This window comes from Myiozetetes cayanensis, unplaced genomic scaffold (assembly GCF_022539395.1).
Source record: "Myiozetetes cayanensis isolate MyiCay16 unplaced genomic scaffold, myiCay2020 scf15, whole genome shotgun sequence".
NCBI lineage: Eukaryota > Metazoa > Chordata > Aves > Passeriformes > Tyrannidae > Myiozetetes > Myiozetetes cayanensis.
The window spans coordinates 16,243,781-16,258,461 of NW_026087159.1; the positions used below are offsets into that span (position 1 = coordinate 16,243,781).

Sequence of the window (14,681 nt, forward strand, 5' to 3'; positions counted from 1 at the left end):
ACGCCCGGGAGTTCTCCAGTTTCACACCGTGGCCGGCGGCCCCGGGACGCCCCGTCGCTGCCCTGCCCAGACGCCCCGCGGCACTACGGCTTCTGCCCCTCTTCTCCCGGCCCCGGGGCCAGCCCCGCCGCTGTCGGCCGCCCCCGCTCCGCCGCTTCGCCCCGCCCCGGCGGCGGCGCCGCCAATGGGGCCGGCGGGGCGGGGCGCGGGGGCTGCTCCCGGTGCCCGGGACGGGCTCCGAGCCGCTCCGCTCCACGCGAGGCCGTGGAGTCATCGACGGTCCGGTCCCGGTCCGCGCTATCTGCCCTGGGACCCACGTCCTCCTGGTGCCGCCGGTACTGCCGGCCCGATCCCGGTCCGCGCCGTCCTTCCAGCACCGGTACTCCCACAGGTGAGCCGTGGGGTCCGCGCACCTGCCCGCCCGCCCGCGGCGGTCCCGATCCTCTCCGGTGCCGGTGTCACCCCGGTTGCGGGGCAGGGGGACCGGCGGGAGCTGCGGCGGGTCCCGCTCCCGGCAGCGCGGCGGGTCCCGCTCCCGGCAGCGCGGCGGCAGCGATACACGTGGACTGCAGCCGGCTCCGTGATCGTCTCCGAACGCCGGGAGTACCGGGCCGAGGAGTGCGGGGGCCGGGGGATGTGAAGACCGGGGCCGTGGTCCTGGGGGTGCCGGGCGGGGTTATGCGGGGCGGTCGTGCCGCGGCGGAGCCCCTGGCCGGGACGTGTCCGGGCATATCCCGGGGAGCTGCCGCCTTCCCGCGGACGGGCGGCGGGGGGCGCCGGCGGGGCCGCGGGGGTCGGGCCGGGCCGGGCCGGGCCGGGGGGCGGCGGGCGAGCTGGGACGAGCCGGGTCGGCGGTGTCCGGGAGAGCGGGGCGGCCCCGGGATGCGCCCACGACCGGCACCCTCGTGGGCGGCCCCGCCGCACGCACCGCCCCGCCGGCGCGCTGCCCCCGCAGTCGTCTCGCCGTCAGCCTCGCCTCCGCTTTTCTGTCAGAAATGAGCAGCCGAAAGGTGCGGAGGTCGGTAGGTTTAGGTTAGATATTAAGAACAATTTCTTCCCCGAAAGCCCTGGCACAGGCTGCCCAGGGAGTGGTGGAGTCCCCGTCCCTGGGGGGATTTAGCAGGCGTGTGGATGTGGCACCTGGGGACATGGGTTAGTGGTAGCCTGGGCAGTGCCGGCGGAACGGCTGGACTCGAAAATCTTGGAGGGTTTTTACAGTCTCAGTGATTCTATGATTATTGCAATAAGACAATGACAATTACTAAGAATTAGATGTGGGGCAAAAAAATCTCAGGTTTTATGCAAATTGATAAGAGCTTTGGAAGTGTTACTGTAGATATCTGGTAAGGCAGAGTGTGTATCCCCAAGGTGGACAGCCTGAACTTGGCAAAAATCATTGGAAAATGAGCGCTGGGGACTCCTGCCGTGCTCTGAAACGGGTGAGATCAGCCCGGAGCACTTCCCCTCCCCACCCAAGAGCGCGGTGCTTTCACCTAAAGCAAACAGAAGTTCCCAACCACTCCAGATTAAACAACTAGTGGGCAATTGTGTGCATAGAATCTCCAAAAGTGTTGGAAAACTTGCTGATTTCCAAGCCACGTGGAAAGCCTCAGATTCCACCTCTTTCCTTCACTGCAGCAGAGACTCTCCCAGCACAGTCTGTAGCACAGGGAGAGGCAGAGACGTTGCCCGGACCGGAGTGGGAGAATGGCTGAGCAGGAGTCCGGGACTGGCTGTGGCCAAGCACGAGGAGTGCACTCATATTTTCCAGATAACATTTTTTTTCCCCTGCTTTTCACTTGCAGTTCTTATTTAGGATTTCAGCTCTCTGAAATAGAATTCCAATGTATACAAGTGTCTCATCTGAGGCATGGTACTGCCTGGCTGTGCCAGTCGGTCATGCTGCAGAGGAAAAACCTGAGTTGTGCTGGCTCCTGTGATGTAGAAGAGCCACTGCCGGGTTGTAGGTGTCCAAGTCCCTGAAGGTGGGTCTGGGCACTCCCTATCCCAAGCACACAGAGACCCACGGTGTGAGGGGACGGGGTCAATGGCTGGAGCAGGGACCAGCCCAGCCCACCTCCTCCTGCCCTGTCTGCACTCCAGCCTGTTCCCCTGCCCTCCCTGCACTGCCTGCATCCCTGCTGGCCCCCCCTGCCTGGTATGTGCTGGGCAGATGGGGAGAATCAGTAGCACTAATGCTTTCACTGATTACTTTTATTTTCTACCCTTTCACTTATTAATTTTCTCACCTTCTTTTTCCTACCAGAATCCATTAGCTGGACACAGAAGAAGTAGTTTATATTCCTATGTAGTCGAATTCTTTTGAAAATCACACTTTTGCAGACAAAAGACAATGGCTGAACCACAGCACTGTCACAGGGCAGATGAACTGCAGCTCATACTGTGGCAATGCTGGAACAATTTCATCTCATGCAGTGAAACTCATTCATCAGCTCGTGGGTTTGGTGTCTTAAGGGATGATGCAGTGGGGAGCCTGCTCTGCTTCCCTGCTCAGGCAGGATGTCTCTTTAAGGCAATAAAAGAATTCTTGAACAAATTAATAATGTTTTTAAGTTAGAAGATCTCATGGATCTTGCACTAGGGCAGGATTCTTCTTTCCCCCAACCTATAAGTACATTGATAATGTGTCCAAGGTATACTCACTGACACTGTGATACCTTTATATTCCTCTTTGGCAGATAAATCTGCTGCTCTGGCAGTCACCTGGAGACCCCATGTGGTTCCCAAAGAGGTGGCAGGGTTTGTTGTTTGTTTTTGGCTTTTTCTTTCAGTTCATTAGGACCAGTTGTTTCAGTCACACATCAGAGGATCCAAGGTTGCTGCCATACCGGGGCAGCATCAGGTGGTTTGGATGTGTCCTCCACATACAAATGAAGTGTCTTGGGTCTGATGTTGTTGAAATAAGAAGTACAAAGATCCCACAGATTTGAATTTCATGCCAGATATTCAACAAAGTGTTTGTTCCTTCTATCATTATGCTGTGGTTTGAGCAGCAGCAGGCCTGCCCTGTGCCCAGTATGCTGCTGGCACAGCAGGGAAGGCTGTCTCCCCCATCCTCAGCAATTCCATCATCTTGGCAGACATCCTCACACGTGGAGCAGCTCTGCTGTGGGATTCCTTTGGCCTGTGTAACTTTCTGTATTTGGGGAACTGCTTTAAGCTGGGACTCTTGTGGGGAGGGGGCTGTAAGGGCATCCAGCTGCAGGCCCTTACAGAAAAATCTGTAAATATATGAGAGTGATCGGGTTGTGTTTCTAGACAGTTTCACCAAAAAGTGTGCTGGTTGGGGGTATTTTATTGTGGGGGGAGTTGTTTTTTTCTTTTTTCCACCAGTGCCTTTTTTTGGTGATACAGCAGCACTTCGGAGAGCAGATAAAAATCAGTCCCTTGCTCTCCACACTCTGGTGTTTGGGCTCCTTTCCTATTGCCTGCAATTTTGCTTCATTCATCTTGTGCAAAAGCTGGAACAAGCTCCAGACCTGAGCATTGGCTGTGCTGACCCCCTACCCCAGAGGCACCTGACAGCAGAGGCGAGCCTGGCTGCAGGCACGAACTCACAGAGAGGTTGGGCTCCGGCCATTGGTGTGCCAGCCCCACAAAGCAGTTGGGTGTCACCCGCTTGGGACCCATCTCTCTGCTTTTCATTTTCTCTCCTGCATTCAGCGTGTAGCAAAACCCAGTGCATATCCCAGGGCGGTGGCATTGGGCTCCCTCTTCACCACCTTCTGAGATGGTGACAAATCTCCTTTATTTATTCAGTAGCGTCAGGAACCTTAATGCTATTTATAGGCTGTGCCTATGCCCCTCCCGAGATGTTTGCAAGACAGATTTAGCCCCTTCAGCTCCTCATGGCCAGTCCCTAAGGGATCAGCTGCCGATCCTTGTATCAGCCCGTGCACCGTGAGCCGGATCTGCGTGAGGGTGACTCACGCGCTGTGCTCGTCCGGGCAGACCTCATCTCCCATGAATCTCGGCCCTCCAGAGCTGGGGGAGCCCAGCCAAGTGTCTGCTTCCAAAAGGCACCAGCAAGGGAGTGGTGGAATTAGGCAGAGGAGGCAGAAAAAGCCTGTGGAGGAATGCTGCCGTGGGAGGGGAAGGAGTTCTCTCAAGAGTTGTTGTGGTGCTGGGGGTCCTGCAGCTGCTCCACCTCCACTACAAAAACCAGAACTGATCAGACAGCCCCAAAACTCCAAATAAATTGCTCAGGTTTGTAGCTTCAGTCTGAGCTGCTTGTTCTGAGTGAGACACTAGTCCCATGCTCCCCTGTGAGCCACCCTCACTGACGGTGCAGCCCCACAGTGTCTGGTTCTGCCCTCACCTTCAGCTGAGCCATTAATGCACCTCGGGAAGGCTCTGGAGGGTGTTTTGGAGGGAGGTGGGAGCTTGTTCTGCCAGTCCTCTGAGGTCACTCTGAGTGAGCCTGCACTGAGCCAGAATGTGTGCAGAGCAATACCCTGTGGCTGCACAGATCCAGGGCAGAGCAGCAGGGCCACAGGTGTGTGTGTGTGTCCCTGGGGATACAGTGGGAACACAGGGGTGTGTGTGACCTGTATTTGGTCTGTCAGACTAATGCAGCCATGCTGGCCAGAGGTGGACTTCTGGATCCTTAAGCTAGGACTTTGTTGGGCCTTTGCTGGGGCTGAGCTCTCTGCTGATCGTCTCAGATACCCGGAGCTATGGCTGGGGGCTGGCAGAATCCACTGGTGACCCAAGCAGTCGGTGGGTCTGCCTCAATCCTGGGTCTGAAATTTCGTTTGTTCCACTAAATGGGGCAGTTCATCACCAGCCTTGCTGGGAAGCCCGAGACTGCCAGAGCTGTGCACCAGGAATCAGCAACCACCTCCTGCCTGAGTCCCACCCATGATGCCCAGCAGTGCCAGCTGCCATCCTGGCCAGATGGAAATGGCCACCCAGAGACGGGCACATTGTTCATCCCAAAGGTGTTGGGGTTGGCTGTGACCCCTCTGCCTTCTCTTCCTCTTTTCCCCAGGCTCCCCACTCATCTCCAGCACAATGGCCTGCCAAGAGAGCGAGTACCTGGATGACCAGAAGAAATGTGTCCCCTGTAGAAAGTGCATGCCTGGGCAGGAGCTTTCCAAGGTAAATTGACTGCTCTGTAAGGAAAGGGAGTCATCTATCACCAAGGCTTTTACAGTGCTGGATGAATCCTCTTCCTGCCTCTCTTCAGAAGGATGATCTTAAGTCCCGGAATGTTGGGAAGAGCTGAGACATGGTAGGATGGGACGGTGAATTGTTTCACTCCCCCTGGGTAGGAGGGCAAGACAATGGAAGCAGGAGGTGGTGAGGGATTTAGGTTGCTCCTTGTGCTGCCTTGTTTCCTTTTTTGCTGATGGAAGTCTGAATTTCCTCTGGTCCATAGCTCTGAGTGGGGTCACACTGCCTGGCCAGGCTGCACATGGGTGGGTGCCAGCAGGACAATGCTGTGGGTGGTCCTGGCCCAGCCTCAGTGCGGGGAGTCCCAGTGGGGTCTCCCCAGAGGTGCCTTCCTGGGCATGGTGCTGCCAGAGCTTTCCGACAGCCGAAGTGCGCCGGTGGGCCATGGCCGGCCATGAGACAGTGTCCTGGGGGAGCCGTGCTGGCAGCGGCTCTCGCCTGGCTTCTGAGAACCCTGCACATGAGTTGTGGCCCCACTACCCTTTTCCCCCAAAGAAGGCACACTGTTCCCCTTGGTACCATTTGGAACCCACCGTGGCCCCTTGCAGGACTGCGGTGACGGCAGCGGTGGGGACGCGCAGTGCGTGGCCTGCCCTCCCAGGAAGTTCAAGGACCGCTGGGGACACCACGGCTGCAAGCCCTGCCTGTCCTGCGCCCTCATCAACCGCCTCCAGAAATCCAACTGCACGGCGACGGCCGACGCGGTCTGCGGGGAGTGCCTGCCAGGGTGAGCAGGGCCAGGCTGAGCAGAGCCACTGAGGCTGCACCTGGGGACAGGCAGGGAGGGTGTGGGCAGAGAGGGTGGCATTTGAAGCTACCTGGGTCATGGGACGTAAGAGGAGCCTGATGACCCAGACCTGCCTCTATGAAGACACTGCTCATTACATGGAAGTCAGACCCCTCTGATGGTCCCCTTGTAGCTCCAGAGAAGGGAACCTGAAGGCTTCCATAAATCAGCTGTGGAAGAAAACTTCCAGACCCGAGTTGTTCTGTGGACACCAGGGTGGCCAAGCCCTGAAAGATGAGGGGCTGTAGACCACTATGGTTGATGGTCCCGAAAGAGGAGGACAGAGGGGTGAAGTGTTTAAGGAGTTACTGAAATGAAAGTGCTGTATACAGCCAGCCCGCACCAAGCCTGAGGGCTGCAGACACGCATTGACCATCAGTGCGACTGGGACAGGAGCGAGCTGAGGCTTTGGTGTGTGAGCCTCTTGCTGGACACAGCTGTAACTGGGGTGTTCTGACCCTCTGGGGAGCTGCTTGTCTCTATAATCCGCTTCAGCAGACATGGGGCCAGAGAGCGAGGGGCTGTTGGAGGGATGTCACTCCTTAGCAAATGGCTAGGCGTGAACAAGTAGCTGCAGTGCAGCTTCGGTCAGCGATGACAGCCCTGCTGCTGTGGGGTGGCCCAGCTGGCTGAGCAAGAGTGGGGCGTCAGCTGTCCCCCACTGCCACGGGCTGGGCAGCACAGCTGGCTGCACAGCCAGGGGGGTGGGGCCTCACCAGGGGCTGGGCACTGCTGAGCCCCTCTGCTCTGTTGGCAGGTTTTACCGGAAAGCACGGATCAGCGGGCAGCTGGAATGGGAGTGCATCCCCTGCACCAAGCAGACGCCCTCCTCTGAACCACAGTGTAGGTTGCCCCTCACTGAGGGAGATTGGGGTGGGTGGAGCTGCAGCCCAACTGGAGGAGGCACAGTCATGGCATGTGGCAAGGGGCACATGGGAAGGGGTGGTCCCAAGCCTCGGAGTTTGGCTTCAGCATTTTGTGGCTGATGTTTGCAGGTCGCTCCAGAACTAACCTGGTGAAGATCGCCATCCCCACTGTACCACCACAGGACACAGCCCTTCTTGCGCTGACCAGCAGCGCCCTGATCATCATCGTCCTGGTGCTTCTGGCACTCTCCATCATCTACTGCAAGCGGTTTTGGAAGAGCCAGTGCCAGCGAGGTGAGTCAGTGCTCTCCTCCTCTCTGTGCTATTCACCTGTGCCTGTGGTTCCTTCTTGCTGTGTAGAGTATTGCCCTGAGCATTGCCACTTTGACAGCACAGTGACCCAACTGTTACTTGGCTCCTACAGAGTAGACACCTTGTCCTGCTTCTCATGCCTGCAGGACCTCTTGTGTGATTTGCCTGCTTAAAGACACAGAGGATCCTCCCTCCTCCTTGGTGCCATCAGGAGGAAAAAGAGAAGGCCATTTTGCACTCAGAACTGACAATTCTCTCTTCTGGGGTTTCTCAGGTTGGGCAGCTCTTTGCTGCTGAGGGAAGAGGGCAGTAGGTTTGGTGGGCTGGGGCACACTGGCATCCAGCAGCATGCCAGGGAGCTGCTGGCTCCTGGCTCCTTGCCAGCAGACATACCACAGGGCTGAGGAGATGCTGGGGAAGCGAGCCAGGCCTTTGCTCAGGCTGGTTCTCTTCTATCCTCCAAGTTTTCCTGAGGACTCAGAACTTCTCGGACCAGCGAGCAATGTTCCCGACTGCAGCGGCGCCCGGCAGGTTCCTGTGTGAGGAGCAGATGTCTGGTCCCTGCTGCCTGGGTGTGAAGAACCTCAGCCCTTGCTACAGGCAGGCAGAAGGTACCTGCTTTTGCTGCCTTCCCATGGGGAGGGAGGTGGTGCTGGGCTCCAGCTTGAGTGTCCCAGGACCTGCTGAGATGCCCTTAGGCAGGAAGGTTGGAGCTGCGTGGTGAGCTTTGCTGAGCCATGCCTGTTTCTGGTTCCAGGCCCTGTGGAAGCAGTGCAGTTCATTTCAGATGGGGAAGCTGTGGGTCTCCAGCTCCCCTCTCACCAGCCAGAGATGGACTTGCCACCAGCCGTTGTGATCAGCACTGCCTCCAAGGCCCAGCTGGCCAGGAGCCTCCTGGAAAGCCAGCCCCTCATGCGGGCCTCGGGCCATGGGGACTGCCTGGCCGGGGTCCTGCCGCCCCCCGCCCCAAGGCAGGGTCAGCCGGGCACAGTGGAGGCCCTGGCCCCCCTCTCCTCCTGCGCCTCCGAGTTGCAGCACAAGTGGCCACACGCACCAGTGGAGTGCACCGAGCTGGACCTCCAGAAGTTTTCCTCCCAGGCAGAGTTTGAGGGCAGCGAGCGGCCAGATGATGCAGCGAGCCAGGCAGTGAAGAGGATCCCGGCAGAGAGCAGTGGTGTGGTGCAGGAGGGAGCCCATCACTTGCCCCCCACCTTCCCAAATCCCACCGCCGATATTTCCCTTGGGGAGCAGCCAGTAAGTTCCTCCATCCTCATCACTCCTCTAAACTGCTGCCAGGTGCCCGAGGCTCAGGCACAGGGGCTGGGCTTGATGGAGGGGTAGGGATGTGGACTGAGGTTTGTTGATATGGGGTGGCACAGCTGGAGGAGAAGCACCATTCTGTGAGCCCCTGTGATGGCCCTGGGAGCAGTGCCTGGGGTTGCTGTTCTCAGCAGACTGCCACCAACCTTGGGGTCTTTGTCTCACCAGGTGGATGATGCTCAGAGCCTGGTGACTCAGATCAGCAGTGCGGCCAAGGGTAAGTGGTCTTCCAGCCTCATCTTTATTCTCTGACCACTGGGATATCAGAGAGGCAGGTTCTTGAAATAGAGCTCCTCCAGAAGTCCACCATGGCTGCATGGAGGTGCCAGGCATCACTTATCTAACTTGTGGCCTTTGGTGCTGGTTCAGAAGGTACATTTTCTGTGATGCTACCTTGAGTAGCCTGCAGGCCAGTGGCTGATGGAAGCCTAGTTGTCACCAGTTACCAGCTTCCCCAGGACTGAGCCACCTCCATGTTGCTGAGCTCTGAAAGTGATATTGGAGGAGATACCTGGCAGGATGTCCTGTCACCTGCTCAGCAGGGGTTGGGTCTGGAGTCTGGTTGCTCTGTTTTCCCTTATCCTGGCCAGGAAGGACAGGTTCTAACCCAGCTTCACTGTGATGCTGCCCCCCCAGGTCTCCTAATTGCAGAGCTGCCCCATTCCTTGGTGCAGTCGCTTGCCTTCTTGTTGGACCCTTCCTTGACTGGTGTGAAGAACTTCGGCCACGTGGCACTGGAGCTGGGGCTCGTGCCCCAGCTACTGGGACGGATCTCAGGGTTTGAGCAGCTTGTCGCGCACTTCACCTACACGGGAGCCGCAGTGACCGTCCCGCTGCTGGCACAGGCGCTGCAGCGGCTCCAGCGCTTCGACGCCTTGCTCCTGCTCTGTGACCACTTCACGCTCAGCCCTGTGACGGACCACCAGCACTAGAGGACGCAGAGGGATGAGGAAAGCTCCATGCACTGTTGGTGTGGGAGAGGATCCAGTGGCCTTCAGTCATGTAGTGTCCCTGGTGTGCCTGGGGGGAGAGCATGGAGATGGTCTTTGCGTCATGGAATGGAAGGATGTGAGGGGTTCTGGGAAGCACAGCTGTGCCTTCTCCCAGCTCTGTGTGGGAGGGCTCGCTCAGGCCCCTCCAGACACTGTTTTTCTCTGGCTGTGACACCCTTGCCTGTTGGTCACTGTGCTACCTGCAATGCAGTGTTCTGGCTCTGCATTGAGCCCCATCCTGCCCCACTCTTACCATAGGGTCCTTCAGCCATGGGGCTTGGTCTCCATGGGCAATATCCTCCTATGGGCCTAGCCATCGCCTCCCTTCCATTCCAGCTTTCCTGTCCTTCCTCTTACCTGTGCTGTGCTTTCCTAGGTGCCAGATGCCACTTTCTCAGTTTGCTTTTTGGTTGTTTCTCTTCCTCCACGCTGGGATTTCCTCAGCAGAGGATTTGACCATGGCTCACGTGCCGGGCTCCACCCTTTGCCTTCCTGTGCCATCCTGGCACCTTCCCTTTTGTGTCTATTTGTCCTGACAGGAGTCTCAGACTGATCCCTAGGATGAGCTGGTGTACATCCTTTTCCAGAGGCTGTGGCTGCTGGCCGGGGGCAGGTGCTGGCTCACTCCCAGGTTCTTGACGTGGCCCACAGCCATCTGCTGCCCATCGCCTCCAAGGCTTTGCGGTGGCACAGGGCAACAGGGGCAGGGTCACTGCACTGCCTTGCCCTGGGGAGCAGGTGGCAGCTGGGGGCTGAAGCCATGACTGTGCTCGCAGTCAGTGGTGACATCCCTGTGCCAGCCACAGCAGGGCCAGCTCCTTTTAAAATATTTTTCTTTTTTTTTTTTTTGTTTTCCTGCCATAAAATGGCCTGATTTCTCATTCCTAGGAGTTGCTACTGGGGAGGGGAGAGCCCTTCTGCTTGTAATTTCATTTGTCGTGGTCCTGCTGCCACTGGGTGCCCCAGGTTCAGTTGTCATGCCCGGGGCTGAGGACTGGAGGTGATCAGGCTGTTCTCAGTCTGCCCCAGCCACTGGGGCTCTGTCAGTGGCCCTGGACAGGAGTGGTGGCTGCGGGGGCACGTTCCCGTGCGGGGCGCGGCGATGCGGGGGCGGCTGGGCACGCGGGGCCTGCGGATGCCGCTCCCGCCGGGGTCACGGGTGGAGCAGCTGCCAGCGGGGCTGCGGCGCGCGCCAGTCGCTGTGGCTCAGTGCCAGGCGGCACCGACAGCGATGTCCAGTAAGTGTCACCCCAGTTGTCCTGAGACTGAACCGGTGACGCTCTGGCTCAGTTGCTTTGTCCGTCACGGCCGCAGTGGGTCCACTGAGCGCTTGCTGCGGTCCTGCCCATCACCGGCTGTGGGGCCGAGCCCGTGGATGGTGGTCGCCAGCAAGCGGCACTGTTACCCTGCCAGCCCCCCTCCGGCTGAGCCCACAGGCTTTGCCTTTATGTGGCCGCAGTACCTGGAAGAGGCGAGTTCTGGTTCTGGGAAGGCAGCGCTCCCCCCACCCTGTCCCGAGTATTAATAGCTGCTGGTGTTTCTTTTTGCTGTTCAGTGCTGTTGGGAATCGAGCGCACCCAGGATGTGCTCAGATAAGCAGAGGCGTTGGCAGTTTCAGCTGGATGTGGCACTTTCTCTCCCCTGCTGCTTGTTTCTTCCACAGTCAAGGTCATTTTATTGCTCTTTACTCCCCAAGACCCAAAGTGCTGGACCTTGTGCCATCTGGGGCTGGGGTTAGTTGAACTCTTGCTGCACTCTCAGAGCAACCAGCAGTATTGCTGCAACACATGAGCCTGAGGCCAGGGATTTCATGTTTAAGGTTTCTCTGCTGCAAGGAGAGTGCTGGCATTAATCACCTCACAAAATTCAATAAACACTTAATTCCTCTGTGGGCACACTTGGTCACTTCCAGTGGGAAGGTAGATAACTTTACCCACAGCATCTGAGTAAGAGCCTTCCTGCAGCTCAGCTCACCAGCTCTGACTTTGAAGTTGGAACTGGTCTGGGGGGCTTGTCCTGCATGTCCCTGTGTCACTGGTGCCACCAGTGTGAGGTCATTTGGGGTGCATAGAGCAGCAGCAGCCAGATAGGATGGCAGAGCCAGTGCCCTCCTGTAACATGACAGCATCAGGAGCAAAGGATGGGCAGGAAGGGCTATTAAATTAAAACTATGAATAACAGGGACATGTCACAGGTATGTGCTGCAGGTCCCTCCTTGTGCTGGGCAGCTCTGCTGGTGTGTGGGGGGGCCAGGCTCTGGGCCAGCAGATGGAGTGAGGCTTTAATTCTTTATTTTTCTCAGTTCTATAAAGAAATCAACCCCATTCCATTCATAGCAAACTATTATTTTTCAGCTGTTTGATGTCTAAGCAATATTATTTACAGCCAAAACTTACCATGCCGGGGGTGATGTGTAGGGTGGTGTGTCCATGCCATGTGTGATGTGTAGGGTGCTGTGTGGCATGCCGGGTGTGATGTGTGGGGTACTGTGTGCTGTGCTGGGTGTGATGTGTAGGGTGCTGTGTGCCGTGCCAGGTGTGATGTGTGGGGTACTGTGTGCCGTGCCGGGTGTGATGTGTAGGGTGCTGTGTGCCGTGCCATGTGTGATGTGTAGGGTGCTGTGTGGCATGCCGGGTGTGATGTGTAGGGTACTGTGTGCCGTGCCGGGTGTGATGTGTAGGGTGCTGTGTGCCGTGCCAGGTGTGATGTGCAGGGTGCTGTGTCCATGCCATGTGTGATATGTGCCGTGCCATGTGTGGTGTGTATGGTGATGTGCTGGTGCTCAGGGTGAGTGTGTGCTGTGCCACAGCTCCTGCTCCACTGGCGCTGCCCCTCAGGCCTCGGCCATGCCACTGGATGTGCTCCCTCGGCACTGGGCTGTCAGGGGCTGGTTTAAGGTCTGTTTTAACTTTTCTCAGTGCCCCCCTCAGAGCCTCACACATGGTATCAGTGCAAGTCTCTGTGCTCGCTGCTGCAGCAGGGCTTGACATCGCACAAGAGCATTGCAGGACGGGGCTTTTCAGCAGTGAGGCCTCCCCAGCTCCCAGCCAAGGGCTGCCCCCCACTCTCGCTCTGTCCATGACAGACACCTTCCTTCAGCTGCAGTGACAAAATCACCTGTGTTTACAAGGGCCAAAATTTCTACAGGTGGCCTTTAGCCCATGCCCCTGGGGATCCTTTGGCCAACCTGCCTCGAACTCAGCTGGAGCCCTCAGGGAAACATGAGAGCCTGAAAACAGGGATAATACTGGGACTTGGACATCAGAATTATGCCTATCCCTGCATGAGGAACTGCTTCAGTGGGGAACCAGTGGACTTGATACTTGACTTTTGCCTTTTAATAGTATTTTCAACACAATACATGGAATGTAAGGGAAGGAAATTCCCGTAGTGCTGGTTCTGTGTCACGGCCTCAGGAAGCTGTTTGTGCCAAGCTGGCGTGGCTCTCGGGGAGGTGAAAGAAATGAAATAACTGATCATCTATGCAAAACTTGAGCTGGGGCTGAACAGTGGAACACTCCTGTGCAGTGGGGTTATTTTTTTACAAGCAACTGGTTTTGGCACCATTCTTGTCTGGAAGTCTGATTTGCAGAGGAATTTGTATGATAAGTTTAAATCCAGCCCTGTTCTGAGAAGCTCTTAAGCATAGACCTAAAATAGGCACATACTTCAGTGCTGTTAAAGTGCTCATTCCGATGAACAATTGGGGAACAACCCTTGGATGCTGTTCCTGAACAGGGTGCTCAAGAGAGTTGTCTCCTCACCGTGCTCTTACAGGAATAGGCAATACTGACAAAGACATTGTTTTACTGATCTGGGCACACTTCTTGGAAGAGTCTGCAAGTGTCAGGGGAAGATGCCCTCTGTGTTGGATTATTTTATACTGCAGACTGGTGCTTTTAAAGAAAAAAATCACTACATTTCTGTAGCCATGGTTTATCCAGGATAATACATGGTGTTTTTTATGGTGGATGTTATTTTTCCTTAAGGTTACGAATAGGTTATTTATATTTTTGTAAATTCTGTGTTGTTACCATTGTAATTCTGATGTAGCATTGCTCTTGTTGTTCTTGGGGTGTTGTCTGTGTTCAAATCTAGCAATAGCTGAAGCTCCTGCCTTCTGTGTTAACGGCGGGGGTTCCCCCACATTCCTCCAGACCTGGTGCTCTTGAGTGCTGTGTGTTTGTAGTTCAATAAATTTTGGATCCAGAGATGATGATACTCGTGAGTTTTTAGTCCCCTCCCTGTGGGTCCCCTGCCAGGGGACCAGGTGGGGACAAATGCTGCAGGGGCTGGTGGGGGCTGGTGGGCTCTGTCTGGCAGGGCAGGCAGGGCTTCTCAGAGAGATGCTGCTGCAGCTGAGGCTGTCAGCCTCATCCCCCGCTGTGGGAACAGCTGGGAGGGGCTGCTGGATGGAGCAGCCATGGCCCTGGGCCCATCCCCACAGGACACCTGCCCAGACCAGGAGCGTCAGCTTCTGGTTTTGTGTGGGTTTAACCTTCTTCACAGGGGCCAAGTCTCAGGTGGGGTTTGCTCTGTGGCCTGGGGACGGGGAGAGGCAGAGATCCCTAAATGATGCCTAAGGAGCTCCCATTCCCAAAGCTTCACAAAAACAGCTGCTATTTCAGCTCAGTAATTACAGTGTTCGTGCCCTTACACTGGGTCTGTTTAAAATAATTATTAGCATGAAGGATGATTTTCTGTCCTAGCTAAAGCTGTGATACTTTTTCAGAGTCTGGAAGGCTCTATGGGTGCTTGCACTGCTGCAGCTCATCCTGCGTGTGAGGATCCCCACATGCAGCCCTGGCTGCCTCTGCCATACCACAGGGCAATGATGCAACCTCTAGAATCACAGCCCTGAAGAACTGGTCGTCCAGCCCCAAACACAAAACCATGACAGTGGTAGAGGTATTTGGCATCCACAGTTTCCAAAGAAGCCATTTCCATGGAGCACGGGGGTTCTTGGAGCCTGTTGTCACAGATGTTTGACACAGTGCACCAGAGGTGTTCTGAGAGCACCCACCCTCACCACAATCTACAGTGGTGATGATCACAATGGCCCTGCCTGCACCAGCCCAAGGTGGAGGGTGCTGTGGCCCTCCCATGGGTAACCTGAGCTCAGAGCCTAGCCCATGCCTCACCTAGCCCATGCCTCGCCTAGCCCATGCCTCACTTGCCCAAGGCCACTGACACTGCAGGAAGGCAAGA

General features: G+C 56.6%; 1 protein-coding gene across 3 annotated transcripts; it reads left to right on the plus strand.

Moving 5' to 3' along the window:
• Positions 1 to 270: 270 nt before the first annotated feature.
• On the plus strand, positions 271 to 13,694 carry EDA2R (ectodysplasin A2 receptor). 3 transcript variants are annotated; one of them, XM_050310774.1, is made up of 11 exons: positions 271 to 391; positions 5,012 to 5,121; positions 5,745 to 5,923; positions 6,741 to 6,826; positions 6,979 to 7,143; positions 7,626 to 7,772; positions 7,919 to 8,415; positions 8,650 to 8,698; positions 9,118 to 11,942; positions 12,009 to 12,074; positions 12,174 to 13,694. In XM_050310774.1, exons 2-9 carry the CDS (start codon positions 5,035 to 5,037, stop codon positions 9,411 to 9,413), a joined length of 1,506 nt encoding a protein of 501 aa, XP_050166731.1. In that variant the 5' UTR covers positions 271 to 391; positions 5,012 to 5,034; the 3' UTR covers positions 9,414 to 11,942; positions 12,009 to 12,074; positions 12,174 to 13,694. The 3 variants fall into 3 exon arrangements, with proteins under 3 accessions (XP_050166731.1, XP_050166730.1, XP_050166733.1); XM_050310773.1 differs by having other exon boundaries at positions 9,118 to 12,074; XM_050310776.1 differs by lacking the exon at positions 271 to 391 and having other exon boundaries at positions 5,012 to 5,254; positions 9,118 to 12,074.
• Positions 13,695 to 14,681: the final 987 nt, after the last annotated feature.